This window comes from Monopterus albus, unplaced genomic scaffold, assembly GCF_001952655.1.
Source record: "Monopterus albus unplaced genomic scaffold, M_albus_1.0 scaffold18.1, whole genome shotgun sequence".
Lineage (NCBI taxonomy): Eukaryota > Metazoa > Chordata > Actinopteri > Synbranchiformes > Synbranchidae > Monopterus > Monopterus albus.
The window spans coordinates 3675464-3693203 of NW_018127898.1; the positions used below are offsets into that span (position 1 = coordinate 3675464).

Below are 17740 nucleotides of genomic sequence, written 5' to 3' on the forward strand. Positions count from 1 at the left end.
TGCTCTTGTTCAGTGTGAAAAAAAGAATAAACACTTGCCAGAGTTATTTTATAAAAAAGGGTTTTTTTGCATCTTTTCTAAATAGAGGACAAGTTTGTGACTGCAGACAATAAAGAAAGATTGAACAAAACAGTCCTATGATGGATGGTAAGGCACAGGCAATTACAGACAAGATACTGTACCAGGCACTGTACACACAGAACATATCACACACACAAAGACAGATTCAACAATATATGCACATACATTCAAGACACTGGCAATGTGAGATAATCTTGAGTTTCTTTCTTTCTGAAAAGGCAGATACATTCTAACTGAAATCAATTTCAGGGCTCCCTTCTTGGCATACTGATAAAAATACCAAGTGCCCACGCACATGCACCCTTTGCCTCAAAAAAACCAGGCTCCTACATGCAAACAGCCAGGTGCAATGCACTTGTAGTACTAGCATACACAGGCTGCTTGCTTTATCATTCCAGGCTCAATCCTGCACGCATACACTCATACACACAAATGAGGGCACCCGAGGCAAGGTGGCAGCCACACTATTGGTTTTGGAAGGTGTTCCTGAGCCACAGAAGGGAGGGGCTGTAATGCAAAGAGACAGATTCAGGTCATTCACTCACTTATTGCAATGAATATATAAAGAGAGAAGATGCTGCATGTTGGAGCAAAAGAGGAGTGTGTGGGATGAGGTGAAGGACGGTGAGAAGGAGAAGAGACCAAGAAGGTAAAACGCACAAACATCTAGTACTGCAAGAAGATGAGATAACTATGGTAAAAATTTGAGGTGACAAGAGAGAATACAGAAACAGAGGAAGGGAATGATAGAAATGAAGTGAACAGAGTCAATAAGGGAAATGGATAAGGAAGGGAAAGTAAGGAAGCTTTGCAAGCTGAGAAGAAGATTGTGGTTTAAAAAAAATAGAAAAGAATGGAGCATAAAAAGAAGGGATGAGAGAATAGTGGGATACAAATGGCAAAAGTGTAAGAGAGGGCGAGCGGCTCCGGAGGAAGGGGGGGTTAGAGTGGAGAGAGATGGTAATTGACATGGAAGGAAAGTGACAAGTGAAAAGATGAGTATGTAGGGAAGGAGAAGAAATAGAGAGAAGAGAATTACTACTGAATGAAGAATTTGAGGGGGCTTTGGAAGGTGATGTAGACAAGAGGGAACGAGAACAGACTGCCATACAGGCTGACATTTGATATACACAACTCACGAGTGTCTTGAATCATTGAACAAAATAGCCTGTGTAATGACAAGGGACTGCACATAATTCCTGTTACCGTGGAGCATCATTTAGGGAAGCAGCAGCCACCCACACACCACGTTGAAAACAAGTTTAATCTCGACTTTGGTTTTCTTCACCCACCTGAGACATTTTTAATTTTTAAACTACAGTAATGTTGATGTGACCATACATATGCAGTTTTCGAGCAGTTTCGACCTGTAGTGTTCTTTTTAGGGATCATTTATCAGGGCGGCATGTTAAAAGCCCAAGTGTCTTACTTTCCTCTTCCATTTGCATGTTGAGATCTGAGCAAGCAGTAATGCTGCACAGAGGAAACAATACAGGCCGAAGCGAAGATCTTCCTTTGTTGCACTCCTACTCCCATGCTGAATATTTAAGTCAGAGAGCCTTTGTGAGCATACCGCAGGTGTGCAACGCAGGGGGCTTTTGTTCAGTAGGGGTGCAGAACAAGACAGGTGGGCAGGAAATTCAAACATGCCTTCTAATCCCAGCAACACCAGAGTCTGACTTAATAAATCCCACAGCTTATTATCATAGCAAAGTCCTCTTATATACACAGCAACAAGCTCAATCTTTTGTTTGTGTGAGGTGAAGTAGATACAGTGGGAAGAGGTTCCTTAATGTTGTTCCTCAATGACAAAAACAAATCTTGGTTTCAGTCTAGTTATGCTCAACTAAAACTACAAATGTATCACTTATTTATTTTTTATACCCTGTAAGCCACATGTGTCAAACTCAAGGCCCGCAGGCCAAATGTGGCCCGCCGCTTCATTTTATGTGGCCCGCAAGAGCTTAATAGGTGCAAATATATATTAAAATAAGTATATTCTGCTTTAAAACGTGCATTGAACATAAACCACACCTCCCATAATGCATTTAGATTGTTACCCACGAAGTAACAGCGAGCTATAATCCAGGACAAGGGCTGCGACAGAGCTCACAACCTGCCGAGGTGGAAAAGGACAGAAGAGCCTGCTGTCATGTATTCATTTCACAGAAGTCATTATCCTGGCCTGCACAGCTGACAGTCTGGAGTCCGAGAAACCGCAGAGGATGTGTTCTTGATCGAAGCAGGAAAGATTATTCACATAGGGTGTGAAGAGTTCATTCTCAAACAAGACTTCTCTCTACTGACATTTTATTCCTGGGTAAAAAAAAAAAAGAAGGGATTTGACAACACAAGGAGTGACAGGTTTAACCTGATTAAAAACCTTTAGAGATGTCTCAAAACTGAGATGACTAAATTAATAACCTAAAAAGAACTTTGTTCCACAATTAAAAGGCTGTTTTTGATTTTTGTATTGTGTAAGAGTAGAGAGACAGTAAAATCTATGTGAGCCTTTTGACTGCTCAGCTAAGGTCCATCATTTAACTGTAACTGTGATTTTGAAGTGCAATCTGGGAAATGTTCATCTTTTAAATTCTGTCCACCTTTTTATCTGAGCTGCACTTAAAATGTGTTCAGACTCCTCACAGGCACATTTTGGAGATGGAGTGAACACACATAAGTTATTACTAAAGGCTAACGTGTCAAAGCGGAGTGCTCACAGCGTCAACTACAATCTGACAACATTGCACATAATTTGAAGGTGGATGCTATTTGCACACCATGGGATAAGAGTGGGTTAGTGTCTGTTTTCACAGCACTGTCACTGCTGTAGTTACTGTATGCTAGTAGGTAAAGACAACGTTGTGTCGACTGTAAATAAAAAACAAACCAAAACAAAAGGTGAGAGTCTTTGTGTCGTACTTAAAGTGTGAGAACGTGGCTCCTTCCTGGAGGGTGTCGCCAGTGCAGGCTTTGATATAAACTGAACGGACAAAAGAATTGTTACAAATGTTTTGCACTTATACTTTAAAGATTTTTATTTTCAAAAAGAAGTAATAAAATATATTTTTTTGAATCGCTCTTCGTCTGGTCCCTCCCCTGAGACCAATTTGCCATGGGAGACCCTATCAGGGGCTAATGCCCCAGACAACACAGCTCCCAGGATCATTGGGACACACAAACCTCTCCACCACGTTAAGGTTGCGATTCCAGGAGAGGTTTTTAATTTGGGTGTTACTAAATTACATCGGATCTGTCAGTATATGTGTCTGACAGTCCTGTCATGTAATTCAGTAATGGGTCTGGCCGAATTGATTTGTTTTCATTCATCCATCCATCCATTCATTATTTATATAATCATTTTTCCAATAACTATAAAAATAAATAAAACATTGTATATATGGTATATAATATATTAATAATAATATAATTTAATATAATAATATAAAAAATTATTTCTGAATAGGGTATATACAAACACTCACACTCACTCACACTTGGGGCCAATTTAGAGTCACCAATCAACCTAAGCTGCATGTCTTTGGAGTTTGGAAGAAACCGGAGGACACGGAGAAAACCCATGCAGACACAGGGAGAACATGCAGACTCCACACAGAAAGACCCCGGGTTGGCTGGGGCTGTGAGGCAACAGTGCTAACCACTGCACCACTGTGCTGCTTTGATTAATTTGCTTTCTTTACCAAAAACCACAGCATTCTTTGCCAGTTCATCCTGAAAGGCACCAGGGAGAGACTCCTGGTCCTCACATTGTCCATCCTCATGCTGTTCATCAGTGTCATCATGCTCTTCACAGCTGGTGACTTCCTCAGCATTGGGCTTAACTAAGAGCTGCTTATTGAGTAAGACCTGCATGTCAAGCACGGTTCCCAGTGTCTCCAGCATTCCCTCATAGAGCATGACCTTGCGATCAGTTTCTTTCATCATCTCCTCTGCCATCTTTTGACTAAGGCTGTCTTTCTCAGTCCTTAAAGTCTTGATCTGCTTGAGATCTTGCTCCACCCTGTCCGCATGAGCCAGCTTTTCAGTCTCTAGCTCACGCTGAAGGGCGTCTTTGTCCGTCCTCAAGGCCGCGATCAGCTGGAGATCTTTTTCCATCCTGTCAGCATGAGCAAGCTTTTCAGTCTCTAGCTCATGCTGAAGGGTGTCTTTCTCCGCCTTCAGGGTGTCGATCAACTGGAGATCTTGCACCACCCTTTCTGCATGAGTGAGCTTTTTGGTCTCTGAAGGGTGTCTTTCTCCACCTTTAGAGCATCTTTCTCCGCCTTCAGGGCGTTGATCAGCTGGAGGTCATGCTCCACAGTGTCACCGTGAGACTTGTTTTCTGTCTCATGCTCACTGTGAAGACTTTCCACCTGCTGCTTGAGAGCGAGGGTATCCTTTTCATTTTTCAGCTCATGGTGTGAAGCTCTGAGCTTCTCCAGTTCTTCTTGAAGAGCGCTGATCTTGTTCCTCTCCGTATTGAGCTCAATCGTAAACCTGTCCTGGCATATGGCGTATGCCACTTTCAGCTCCTCATAATCTCTCTGAATCTCTTTCTTCTTCTTTCTCTTGATGTCATTGCCCACCTGAGTGGCAATGTTTGAGGCACTGAGAGCTTCAGCGTCACTTCAGAACCAGGCCCCTTTTTGCCTGCACTCACACACCCAACACAACCCTTCATCTTCTTGAGTTAATTCAAGCTAACTGTTACCAAACAGTCAATAGCACTAGTCCAATATCCTAAACAATAACAGTGAGATTGTGCATCCTGCCATGATGCCCATCTCCAGTTGCTGGCAAGTTGTAGTACTCTGCTGTTGTGAAACATATCTGGATATCCTGAAAATAACTGAGATTTTCAAGTATGAAAGATGCAGAAGATTGCTTTATTGGCCAGATGGGTCAGACACACAAGGAATTTGACTCTGGTAATTCAATGTGCATGTGCATATCCCCATGCAAGGGGCAAGTAAACAGTAAACCAACATAAGGCTAGTATAACAAAATAAGCAGTATAAAAAGGCAGTAAACAATGCAGACAGACAAGGAATGCTCATTGTGAAATGAGATAAATAGGAATAAAACAGAGTACTTAAAAATAGAGACTTGTACTGATCTGTATAATCTCTTCCTGAAGTCCACTGTCATCTCCACTGTTCTGAGTGTGTTCAGCTCCCGGTTGTTGCAGCTACACCACAGGACCAGCTGCTCAACCTCCCGTCTGTAGGCTGACTCGTCGCCATCTCGGATGAGACCAATGACCGTTGTATCATCAGCAAAGTGTAGGAGCTTGAGAGAGGGGTCCTTCGAGATACAGTCTTTGGTGTAGAGTGAAAACATCCAACTGGAGAGCACACATCTCTGGGGGGCTTATAATATGCCACTTTCAGCTCCTCGTAATCTCTCTGAAGATCTTTCTTCTTCTTCCTCCTGATGTCATTGCCCACCTGAGAGGCAATGTTTGAGGCGCTGAGAGCTTCTGAGTCACTGTACTGCCTCAGCCTCTCAAGCTCCTTTCTAGTTTCTTTCTCCTTGTTGATAAAGGATTCAGTCTTGGCTTTCTGGTAAGCCAGCTGTTCCTTTGTCTCACTTAGCTCTTGGCTAAGTTGGATCCTCCAGTTCTGTTCGTAGTTAACACTCTCTCTGCCCCTGCTCAGCATCCCCTGGAGCCTCCTGATTTCCTCATGAAGGGCTTCGCAGTTCATGTTCTTGTTCTTGGGAGCTGTTTGTCTGTTGGTTCTACAGTTTTGGGGTCTACATTTACATTCAAAATCGCAATCTGTCAGTCAAATGTGCTGTAAGCTAACAGGCCACCGTAGTAACATTCAAAACCATTTTAAAACCTGCAGGTTAAAGCAGGTTAAGTGAAAACATAACTTTCCCTTTCCCTGAACTCAGACTCCATTTTCACCTTAACCGCTTTGAATAATTCTTGTTTTGCTGTTAAAAAGTATACAGTTTATTTCTCTACTATTCTTGCCTACCACTGGGGTCTGTCCCCTTCATTGCCATTTGTTTGATCAAGTGATCATCATGATCACAGTTACATAAACTCTTTATATGGTCAAGACCAAACGTCTGAGAATGCTGAATAAAATAATAATTCATCTTTGTATTACAAATATAATTACTGACCAGACATAAAACGCAAACAAAACACCACAGTACACCATCGGGTTGGCATCAAACTACAGTATTAATGTTTTTACTTGTTAAATATCACTCATTTATATTATAGGGACTACTTTTGTGGTTTGGAAACTTATTTTGCTTTGTTTACATCAAGGACATGTACAGTTGTTTATTTTATGAAGGTTAATTTAAGGAGAGTTGACACAAGTAGGAACTTAGACTATAGTCACAGGTATATAATTGATCATAATCAATCTCAATAGAATCTATATCAGCATGCCTTACAGATACAGTGATCTGCCCCCCTTGACTGTGACAAAAAAGTTTTGAATAAAGTTACTATCATAACTTGTTTTTGATATTTTCCTAAATTACTTGAATAGTTTGATTGTTGATTGATGGAGTAACGTGAGTTTCTTAAACTGAACACTTATTTCTACATCTATGCAAATGCATACGTAATATTTGTAACTTGAATAAGTAATTAATACAGAAACAGTTATTTGACAATATGATGAGGAGTAGTTTAATTTATTTTAAATGACATTACATTTAGTTACATTTATACTGTTAATCTGGCCCTTTGAGGGCAAACATTATGCTAATGTGGCACTTGGTGAAATGAGTTTGACACCCCTGCTCTAAGCATTCAGTTGCTACAGCAGGTGCCATGATATATGGTAATGGCTGACACACACACAGGGCTCATGTCACTCTGCTCTGCAATAACACAACAGTCTTGTTCTCCTCAGTAAATACAGCTGTCCTTCCAATACCTGGCTGTTTTTACAGAGCTGTAGACTAATGTTCATGCTCACTTTTTATTGGTGCTATCTGTGCTCTTGAGTACATATCATAAAATGCATTCACTAATTTATTTATTTACAGAGACTAAAGCCAACAACAAATTTCATTTACTCACTGTAATGCCTGTGAATTCAGACCCTGATTTAGCTTATCCATCTGTTGTCCAAAAACTATTAAATATACACCAGTGAGCTGCATCACTGGACTGGGTGACATGTTTCTTTCTCACAAAATGAATGGGATACATAGTCCCATTACTTTGTAAAGTCCCTAAAGTAGGAAAGAGTCGACTGCACATGCACATAGTCTCTGCTCTGCTTGCGCCCCTCTACTAGTTTCTCCCACTACACATGACAGCATGAATATCCCACATATTTCATAAGAAAGAAACATGTCACCCAGTGCAGCAGTGTGGCTTATTGGTGTGTTTTTAATCGTTTTTGGACAACAGTGGAAGTCTATGGCACAGAGGAATAAACTAAACCAGGGACAGGATACGCTGACATTACAGGGAATTAACGAAATTCATTGTTGATTTTAGACTTTGTATGGGATTTGTGGAAAATAACAGAAACATAGAAAGTCACTGACCTTATCCTAAGTAAAACTTTAAGGAGAAACTACTGCTATCCTGTAATTAGTTTTACAAAGGCCTTGAAAACGTTCCTGTTCAAGCTTCAGTGTGGGAGCAGCAGCACACTAAAACCTTGAACATTATTAATGCAAAACCGTTTCTTTTGTGAACACCTGTGTGAAGACTTCAACTACAGTAATTCTGAACCTCCTACTGACAGCATGTCCCAGCTGCTTTCTTTGTATTTCTTGTCTAATTTTCACAGGGAGTGAAGATTGATTTTGTCCCTGAATGCTATTTTTCCCCTCCAATGGGTGAAAGTGATAAGTTACAATTTACAAATCTGAATTTTCACTTGTACTTAAATATCACTTATTTCCAGTAGGCTATTGCCTTACATTTATAGTCACATCTTTAACAGAATACAGTCAAAAGTCATGCAAAGTAGTCAGAATAAACCATCTGAGAAACGAATCAAACAGTGTGGTTGACTGTATCTGCAGGATCGAAATGTTACTCAGTACTCAGCTGAACACTGGATTATCCAACATCAGTATCATCAACACTGTCTCCATGTACACAGGTACATCAAGCCTGGACTTGTCTTGGTATTTTATGACTAGCACAAAATATGTTGTCACTTATATGTTTGTGGTTATGTTTAGCATTACCCGGGTATAAAAAGGTGGCGCCTACACTAATTAATCACTGATTTAAAGCCAAGGGAAGTAAATCAAACGCAAATAAAGTTTGGTGACCAACAGGTGCATGCTGGGTAGAGTCAAATGTAAGTGATGGATTCTTCGGCAGTGACTTCGCAGTGTGCGTCAGGCCTGTGTGGTTTTCGTAGTCCCCATCACAGCTGTGATTACAGAGCGCACACGCAGCGCGAACGTTTGAAGAACTTTGAACTTTGAGTAGCGGAGGAAAGGCCGAGAGGTTGACTGGACTGGACTGGACTGGTTAGCAGAACGTCTTGGTGTCCAGTGATTCGAACTGGTGAGTACGACTGATTGTTACCTGCAGTCCGGTGATGCGCAGCGTAAAGTTGTGCGCGCTACGCCTGTATAAAACCGAGCAGTTTATGCTGTAATGTGTGTTTTGGGCTGGAGCTGGAGTTGATGTTGTCTGTAGGCCCCATCTCTGTGTTGGAGGCCTTGTGATGCCTCATTCTGCTGTCGAAATGAATAACATTGTTTACTGCACCCGCCGCGGTGTCAGTATCTTTACCTTGTTATTGTTGTCGTCATTGTTTTTCAGTTTATTTGTATCCTAATAGTCTGGGTTTTGTATCTTGCAAAGTCCAGGACACATTGTGAGAATGTCGGGTGTAGCCTATATAATCCATGCACCTTTACGCACACAGCCGTTTATAAGAGTTTTATTGTTGATTTGCACTTTAGGGCTCCCAGGTGCGGGTCAGACCCGGGACTGCGTGTTGTTGTTGTAGATAGTTGTGCTCGAGTCAGCAGTGCGTTTAAACAAAAATCTATTAATTGTCCGTTTGTCTTTAATTTTGTTTGCAAAGATTACTTTTATTTAATTGTTGTCATGACAAAAGGATCCTCACCACAACACTGACTGTAAAACGAAATATCGTTAACACGTTGGGTGGTACCCAGTTTTTGTAGGTTACCACTGATGATTATTGTAACAAATGATTTGATTTCTGATATAATGTTAGACTGAAAAACAACAAGCTTTTTATTCAGTCATTCTAACTTAATGACGCTATGTGATGTTAGTAATACATCACTGGAACTAAAACTCCACTCTACATATAACATAGGCCTAATGTGCTGTACATTCAGCAGGCAACAGATATAATAAAATACAATGTATTATATTTGCAGAATAACAATCTGTTTGCTTTATTGTGAACTGTGCCATTTTAATTCTAACACTTTCTGTATTCATTTCTTTTTTTTACATGAATATAGTTTTGTCTAAATTGAGAACATACAGCCTTTGGGTGTAGGCTATAGCGAAGTACTACTTGCTTGATGTCATTTACTGTGGTTACATTTCTGCACTATAGCAGCAGGTGTATAAACCCTCACTCTCTCCTGTGCTGTACGGTCATAGATCCTTAGAGTGCAAAGGCTTCAGCTATCGATTCTAACTGTGGAGAGCTGTTGATGATTATTTCTTCATTGCTGGATCTACCAGTGGCTGCTGCTGGAGTGAGACAATGGTCTCTTTTTCACAGTGGCATGGTGTGTCAAAACAGTACTGAGTTAGAAATGCTATGCTCATACCTTTTACTGTAGCTTTGTTTTTAAAATTAATTACATGTTCAGTTTATTATTTTGTACTTAGTTTGTGCTAGTCATGCTTTACAGGTAGAATTATGGATTAGGTATCCAGTCCATGACAGGACAAAGTATATGACATGATTGGTCTTCAAACTTGCAGAAAAGCTACACCACCATTGAGATTCATATAGAAAGAATCAGGGGCAACACAGAAGGACCATGATGCTTTGAGGTAACAGTGCTAACCTCTGAGCCATGCTAACACTGTATCAGTTCTTCGATGAGGCAAGCGAGGGAAGGTTTCTTTAGGGTAAGAAGTAAAATGTCTTGTGATGCAAACTTTTAGACAGATGACAACACCAGCATAAACCGAGGGGGAGAGAAAAACATGCATAGGCTAAATTACAGTACAGTATATTAAAATTACAGTAATATTAAAAAAAACAAATTGAAACCTGCACTGATTCATCCGCTGTTTAAGATAACTGAACTGCCACAGCCCCATCTCGAGCATTTCACTTCTGTCTGAAATGGAGTAACACATAAGCTACTGCTACAGCCTTTATATCCACTGATTCGTTTCCCCTATACAAATGACTCTCTGAGCTGATGTGGTTATGAAAGACAAAAACGATGATAAAATACTGAATTTTAATTGACGAGTGAATCAAATGTTTTGCTCATTTTTGTACAGGTTACTACAATTCTAAGTGCTTTACAGACAACTGAGACAAGCTGATAAGAATAAATGTGAACAGATAAAACTACTGTTTGAGACTAGTGCACATGACAAATTTTAACAAAAGGTGAAATGCAAGTAAATGTGAAAAAAAAAAAATTAAGATGAAAATAAGATAAAATTAGCATTTATAAGAGAATTCGTTGTAAGATCTGAATACAATAAAATAAATGAACAAACTAAATAATTGATGTAAAGTATTCTAATCAAAGACCAGTCTAAAGAGGTAGGTTATACATTTACATTTAAAAACATAAGGTCTAGCAGACCGTTCCAGCGGCTCAGAGCAAAAAAAACTAAGAAGTGCCTCACCAAAAGTTTTGGTCCTGCATTTTGGAACAAAAGCCTTCACGTGTCAGAGGACCTCAGAAGTTGTACTGGTTCAGTGGGAGGCTGGTGCAAGACCCTACAGTGCTTGAAAACTAGTAAAAGAATTTTAAATTGCTTTGCTCCTGGTTTGGATTTACCAGACTGAGGAGCATTACAGCAGTCCAACCGGCTGGGTATACGGTAAAAGTGTGTATCAGTCTGTCTATGTCACCCTGGGAGAGAAATAGTCACACTTTAGATTTATTTTTGAGTTGATAAAAAGCAGGTTGGTGACTCCGCATAAGCTCGAAGGTTTAGTTCTGGTTCCAAGATGACACAGAGATTTCTGGCCTGTTGGCCAGTTTTTCTCTCTGAGACTTAGAACTAACAGTATCATTAAAATTTCAGGTTATTTTTAATATTTATACACTGCTACAAGTATAGTTTTTCAAATGTCCTGGAGGTTGTAATTGTCAGTTTTGGAGATGTAACAAAACAAAAATTAGCTACACTTTTATTGAATAGCAGTGTCCAGGAGGTCACAGTGTCACTATGGGACAAGAAATTTTACACCAGTTTAGGGAAATGTTCTGAAAATCAAATTCAACAAAACTTACAAATACACACAATTTCCAGAGTGCCGTGAGCTGCCCTTACGTGCAAGAGCATTAAAATATTTACGTTTATATTATTTATTTTATATAAGTAACAACCTACAAACTGTCACAGTCATGGGCATAACACCAGGGCTGTATCTACCTTTGTGGACACCAAGGTCCTCTGCTCTGTATTTTGGGTTATGTGGAGTTTTTAGTAATTTGTGAATAGTTGAAACTGAAATTTAGACCTCAACTAGAGTATGGCCTATTTTGTAGTTGCCATCAAGAACAGGACAACAGGAACTGTTATGACTAAAAGAAGTCGTGTTAAGGGATCTACTTTCTTTGCTTCCTTGCTCACATTTTTTAAATTTCATTTACTGCATAAAAAAAGCTAACCATAAACCCACACTTTAACCAAGCTGGACAAAAGGCACTTCAGTATTTGTAAAGTACTGATTATGGATTAATTATGAATTACACACACGCCCTGAAAAAACCAATCTGATGAAGGAAAGGGTGTCCAGAAATAGTTTATTACTTTATGGGTTGAAGGGAAATGCTGGCTTTAAAAGAATAAATTGTACTGATTGGTGTGACATCTCACACACACACACACACACACACACACACACACACACACACACACACTGTATATATGCGCATGCACTTTATCTAGGTTCTAAATTTATTTCTTTCAGTTTAAAGAAGAGCATGACAAAGAAACTAAATTAATTTGACAACAGGTACTCTTCTGAAGAAAAATAAACCTTAAAAAGTCATCTTTGTTAGTCCAGAACCTTTATTTAGGCTGACACTGGTTAATTTTACATGACCTCTCTTCACGCTGAATGAGACTGAGACAGCTTTTGATCCCAACAGGTGAACTCGTGATGAAGTGCTGTTTTAAGAAATTTCTTTTCTATTTAAGTCCGTGTCATCTGCCTCCATGCAGCCTGTCCCCCCACACACTTCTCACAGAAACATACTGCTACATGTCTTTTTTGTGTGTGTGTGTTCGTTTCTGCTCGGATGAAGGTGTGACCTCTGGGTTTTCAACAAAGAGGAGGGAGAATTAGAAGGAACAGGGAAACGTGGGATGGAGAGACAGATAGAGGGCTTGATGAATAGAGTGGTGTGGAAAGAAGTGTCTCGGCAAAAGAGAAGAGGAATGAGGTCATTATCTTTGTCCTCACCTGTGGCCTCCAGTCCCCACACAAACATACACACAATCCACATTTCACATCAGCTATAACAACAACGCTGCCCCCCACCCCCATGCCCACTTTTCTTTCTTTCTCCAAGTCTACTTCATCCTAACTCAGCCTCCATCTCTACACTGATTGTCCTTCTGTGCTTCCTCGTCAGTCCTGCATGGTTAATGTAACGTCCGTCTCCTTCACCCATTCCTGTTTCAATTTTTCCTCTTTCCTACAAGTGGAAGCCAACCATCATACTCATCACAGTGATTTCTCAACTCCTCACATCACTATTACAATCGCCAGCCCCAGTTCCCTTGCACCCTGTTCCCTCTGTTGCTCCCCTTTAAAGCACAGTATAGGCTGTAATCACATCCACTGGACCATGATCACCCGTCTCCTCTTCTTCCTCCTGTTTGACCCCCCCATGTCCCTCACTTTCGCAAGGCGGGTCACGCCTCTTGAGGCAGTGGAGCAGAGAAATTGCCTGTTATCGAGGGTCGATTTTTCATGCGCTTGTAAATTGCTTTGTATTGACACTCTGTCAGAGCGAGGTCGTCACACCGGCCTGGGCCACACGCCACCCCGCAGCCGTGCTGCTGATCTTGGGGTGCTTCCACTGGGAATGAGGGGGTCAGGAGAGGTACTGCAGCCTGGTGTGTGCATGTGTGTTGGGGAGCTGACTGTAATCTTTTGAGTGCATGTTTATTGGGTATGTTGGAGTCAGATTTCTGTTAGAATGGGAGCACGTGTTTTATTCAGAGTTAGCGAAGAGACCTCAGGGTGGAAAATGCTAACAATAGCATCTTTTTCTTTGAGATGATTGTTCTGACATAAGGCTGCAATTAACGATTATTTTTAAAATCTATTATTAATCTAAGAGGGGATCAATTACAAGGCATCAGTAATACAAATATCAGAGTTCAACATAAATTCAGCCTATTATAAATAGTGCAAAAAAGATTTTAGGGCATGTATTAATGCATTTATCACTTATTGCTAATAATGTCAGCTATATTTCTGTTAGAAGTTTGGAACATTTATCAGATATTTTAATATAAATCTGTGTCAGTTTTTGAAGCCTGCTTACAAACTGCTTACAACTTGCACATGTGCTGGAAAGCAGCATCGCCATACTAGCTATTGGCATCCGCTGTAGGTAGGTTTTCCGTTGAATTCTTGTCTGAAGCACGAGTACTCCCAGACACCGACCAACAACCAGACAATACTCGCTGTATTAAGTTGCTGTTGACTTGTTTTGAGGTCAGAGAGCCCCAGGATGTTTTCTTTTGAGATGCTTGTGCATAAGAGTTGTGATGTCGTGGTAGGCCATTTCAGTTGTACAAAGCATGCAGAGCACAGTTTTTTTTTTTTTTTTAATGCTGTATTTATCTTTTGGAGCCTGTTGCAACAAGACAATAATAACATGAACATATTTTGATTATTATTGTTAAGCATCTGTATTTTGAGAATAAAGTGTAATTTTTCTCTTTTTGCACTTTTTCATTTCACATCTTACATATTTAGTCGCTCACTGTGTTGATCGTGTTTAGTCCCTAGTTGTTGATGCAGGTAAAAGATTTTTGTTTTAACTTAAATTTGATTTTCTGCCTTTTTCAAACAGGGATTTGTTATATTGTGGCCTCTATACACAGTGAAAATACATTACATCATTGGCAAGTCTTAACAAACTTGATCTCTTTCAGAAGTGTTGCTTTTGGTTCACATGGTGTAACTTCAGCAGTACCTGTGGTGTCCACTTCTCTCGTCTTCATTGTACCTTTCTGTTTTTCAGTGTTAACATATCTGCATATCCCTCTCAAATCTTTCTCACCCCTCTGTCTAAAATCTCTCACCTCTCTGTTGTCATTCATGTTGTCTGCTCTTCTGTCTTTCAGAGCTCTTATGCCCTCTGTTTTCTTTGTTTCTGTTTTCTTCTCATTTCCTCCTCTGTTGTCACACTAACTCCTGAACCGCAGTGCTGAAATTTAACATGTTGCCTTTGTGTTGACTGTTTCAAACATGTTGTGAATTTTGCCTGCTAATAAGGAAACTAATGTATGTATTTTGACTTTGAGTTACCTGAAGTGTTTTGTGCAGTCTTGCTGTCTGTGTACATCTTCTTTGGTTGCTTTCCACAATAAGGCTCAGTATAGAATCAGAACAGCTATGAATAAAACACTGTCTCCATGTACACAGGTACAAGCTGAGCAGAGCTAGCAGATAGGACTTAAAGGAATGTTCCACAGAAATCTATCTTAAGTATCAGACACTCACTGCCTGTAGAGTTAAAAAGGTGGCTGTGAAAAGTTTGTTGCTTGCTCCTTTGTAAAAGATGGTCTGGATCCATAGCAGGTGTGATTTAAAAACTATAGCTAGAATGATGTTTTTTTTTAATGATACCAATATTGATTATATGAGAAATTCAAATAAGAATGTATCAGCCCATATTCATTCAGAATAAAACCAACAATGAATTGCCTCCACTCAAGGTTAATTTCTGTCAATGTGTCAACTTATTTGTCTGTATCATAGACCTCCACTGTTGTTCATAAAGGTTAAAAAAACACATCAGTGAAATGCACCGCTGCACTGGGTGACATGTTTCTTCATTAGTAAACCCCAGTGCTGAGTGTGAGGAGCTAGTGGAATGTAAACAAAGCAGAGAGCTTGTGCAAGATATCACATATGCAGTTGACTCGGACTCATGCTAACTTCAGGAAATTATGGCCGCTCAGAGCCTTTGGGGCAACATAGTCGGGCCTGGGGTTTCATAATGGAAAAAAGTGTCACCCAGTGCAGCAGTGTGTTTTGTCTGATGTGTTTCTAATTGTTTTTAAAGAACAATGGAGGTCTATGGCACAGACGAACAAATCAATACAGGACTGACAGCTGACAGATATTAACCACGAGTAGAGGCACTTCATTGTCAGGTTTAGTCTCTGTATGGAGATCGCTGAAAATACTATTAGTATAGAAAACGACTGGCCTTATCCTTTAAATTTGTTCTTAAAGACAAGATATGTGCTGAGTGAGACGTCTTAGAGTTGGAAAAATAAACTTGTCGCCGCTGTCTGGGGGACAAACTATGAAAACGGAGTCATATCTGTGGCATTTCTGTATTGCAGTTTCTGTAGCTTGACCAGTGTATATGCTAATATTGATATATCTGCCAGAGCTTAATAAGGCAAATTTAGTCCGTTAAGATCTTGCCAAAATAATTCATAACATTTATAGAGATATTCCACCACCCCTGCAGTGTAACCCACTGAGCAGTTGAGGGCTGACATGTTTGCTGCCTTGATGGATGGTTGATATTACTTTGGTCTCTGTGTGTTGGTGTGGTGATGCAGTTCGCCACCAGTAAAAGAGAAGACATGCTACTCCTAGTAACTTCAGATTTGCCATATTTACACTGCATGTTCTTAGCTGGCTTGTTAACATTACCTACCGATAAGGTGACATTCACAAGTCAGCTGGATTGTTTTAGTGTTGGAGGGTGTGGGAACAATGCAGCTTCACTATCAGGACATTATGAGACTTGATGTACTTACTAGATGACTGCTGATGGTCATGAAATCCCTTCAAACTGTGGTCAGGGTGCATGTTAAAGTGTCTCATTTTGTTTTTCTACACATATTAACCCAGACGGTGTAACATGTCACTGTGGAAACCTAGAAACTGTGGAAACGGGAACTGAAATGGAGCTAAGCTCGGGGAGAAAAGGAAAATAATGAAGAACTAATTACTTTTATTGTCAAATAATTAGCAATGTGACATTTTTAATAATACATTTGTACTTACCCCCCACATTTATACATCCCTTGACAGGCAAGTTGATTAGTAGGTTAAAATCGGACTAACTCCTGCACTAGTGTAGGGCAGAACATATGATTTTATTTGAAATAGAATTGTTCCCTCAGATTTAAGTGAAGCAAAGGGATCAGGTCCTGGATGAGTGGGTGGCACCAGACATATATTCATGTTTCTCTACAGCCATTGGCTTCAGTGTGGTGCCATCTCCCTGGCAAGCTGTGCCAGTGTCTGTGTTTGACACCCACTCTCTTGGTAGGGTGGCACAATGTAGACTGCACTGGCACAGATCTCATGCCAGGCTCTTTTCCTATGAAAGGATGCATCAATGAGAATCTGGTTAACGTGCGCACAAAGAGACAGAAGTGGAAAGAAGGTGTCGAGGAGAGATAGAGAACTATGAAAGGAATTAAAAGGATGAAAGATGGGAAGACTTATAGAGCTTGGACAGGCAGGAGAAAGAGGAGCACTGTCAGGAATCCAACAGTGGTGTTAAAAAGGAAAAAAAGGATAGAGTGAGTCCAGATGTGGTGTGAAAATGCGGGGAGAGGAAAAGGCAGAGACTGATAAATAGAGAAAGAAAAATGAGGAATGCCTGAGAGACTATTTCTTCCTTCTGTTCCCGCCGATGTAGAGCCAAGCCAGCCTTCTTGGCAAACATCTCCTCCTCCACCCTGTCCGCCCCACCTGCTTCCCCTCCCATCTCTTTATTGTCCCGCTATCCTCCTCCTCCTCCTCTGTCCTGTATGGCACACAGCTGCTCATTCATTTCCTGTGCATCAGGACTCATCTGCCATGAGTGCATCCTGAAAGAACCCTCCAATCTGCAGCAAGCTTGTCTCTAAGCACATTAAAGTTACACTGGGCAAGAGTGTCCACGTGAAAATGCAGCTCATTTATTAATCTAACTCATTAATTGGAGAGTCCTGTCCCCACTAATTGACAACACAGAGACAGCATTTCTGCCAGAATTTATTTCAGGTGGAACCATACTGCTGTCACCTGCAGTGCACATAGAATTGATGCCCAATTCATTTCCAGCTTGAGAAACAATGAATCTTTATCTGTAACTACTGGACTGTTTGCTGTGTTTTGCACAGCCTGATGAATATAAGAACTTTTTTCTTTTCTTTTCTGGTCTCCAAATATCTGGTAACGTAATAATTACACCAAGTCCATATAGACAACTGTTTTGTGTAAGAACGTTTCTGACTTTCCCTAAATTTCTTTTC

The 17740-nt window shown here is 40.3% G+C and overlaps 1 protein-coding gene and 1 long non-coding RNA gene across 3 annotated transcripts in view; one reads left to right on the forward strand and one right to left on the reverse strand.

Annotated features, from left to right (window-relative positions):
- Positions 1 to 4256: 4256 nt before the first annotated feature.
- On the reverse strand, positions 4257 to 5831 carry LOC109955950 (uncharacterized). Its single transcript, XM_020592625.1, has 2 exons — positions 5541 to 5831; positions 4257 to 4679 (listed from the first exon to the last, which is right to left on the reverse strand). Exons 1-2 carry the CDS (start codon positions 5784 to 5786, stop codon positions 4272 to 4274), a joined length of 654 nt encoding a protein of 217 aa, XP_020448281.1. The 5' UTR covers positions 5787 to 5831; the 3' UTR covers positions 4257 to 4271.
- A 1636-nt stretch (positions 5832 to 7467) lies between these two features.
- LOC109955957 (uncharacterized) overlaps positions 7468 to 17740 on the forward strand; it is a 92040-nt gene continuing 81767 nt past the window's right edge. For both annotated transcript variants that reach the window (XR_002274355.1, XR_002274354.1), the window contains exon 1: positions 7468 to 8593. This is a non-coding gene — a long non-coding RNA (uncharacterized LOC109955957). The remainder of the gene's footprint in view (positions 8594 to 17740) is intronic.

Bases quoted from the DNA above. Each gene is read 5' to 3' on its own strand.
- LOC109955950 (XM_020592625.1), bottom strand. From the start codon at position 5,786: ATGAACTGCGAAGCCCTTCATGAGGAAATCAGGAGGCTCCAGGGGATG. The intron at 4,680-5,540 runs ATTGCCTCTCAG...AGTGCCTCAAAC, and splicing joins AAGCTCTCAGCGCCTCAAAC to ATTGCCACTCAGGTGGGCAA.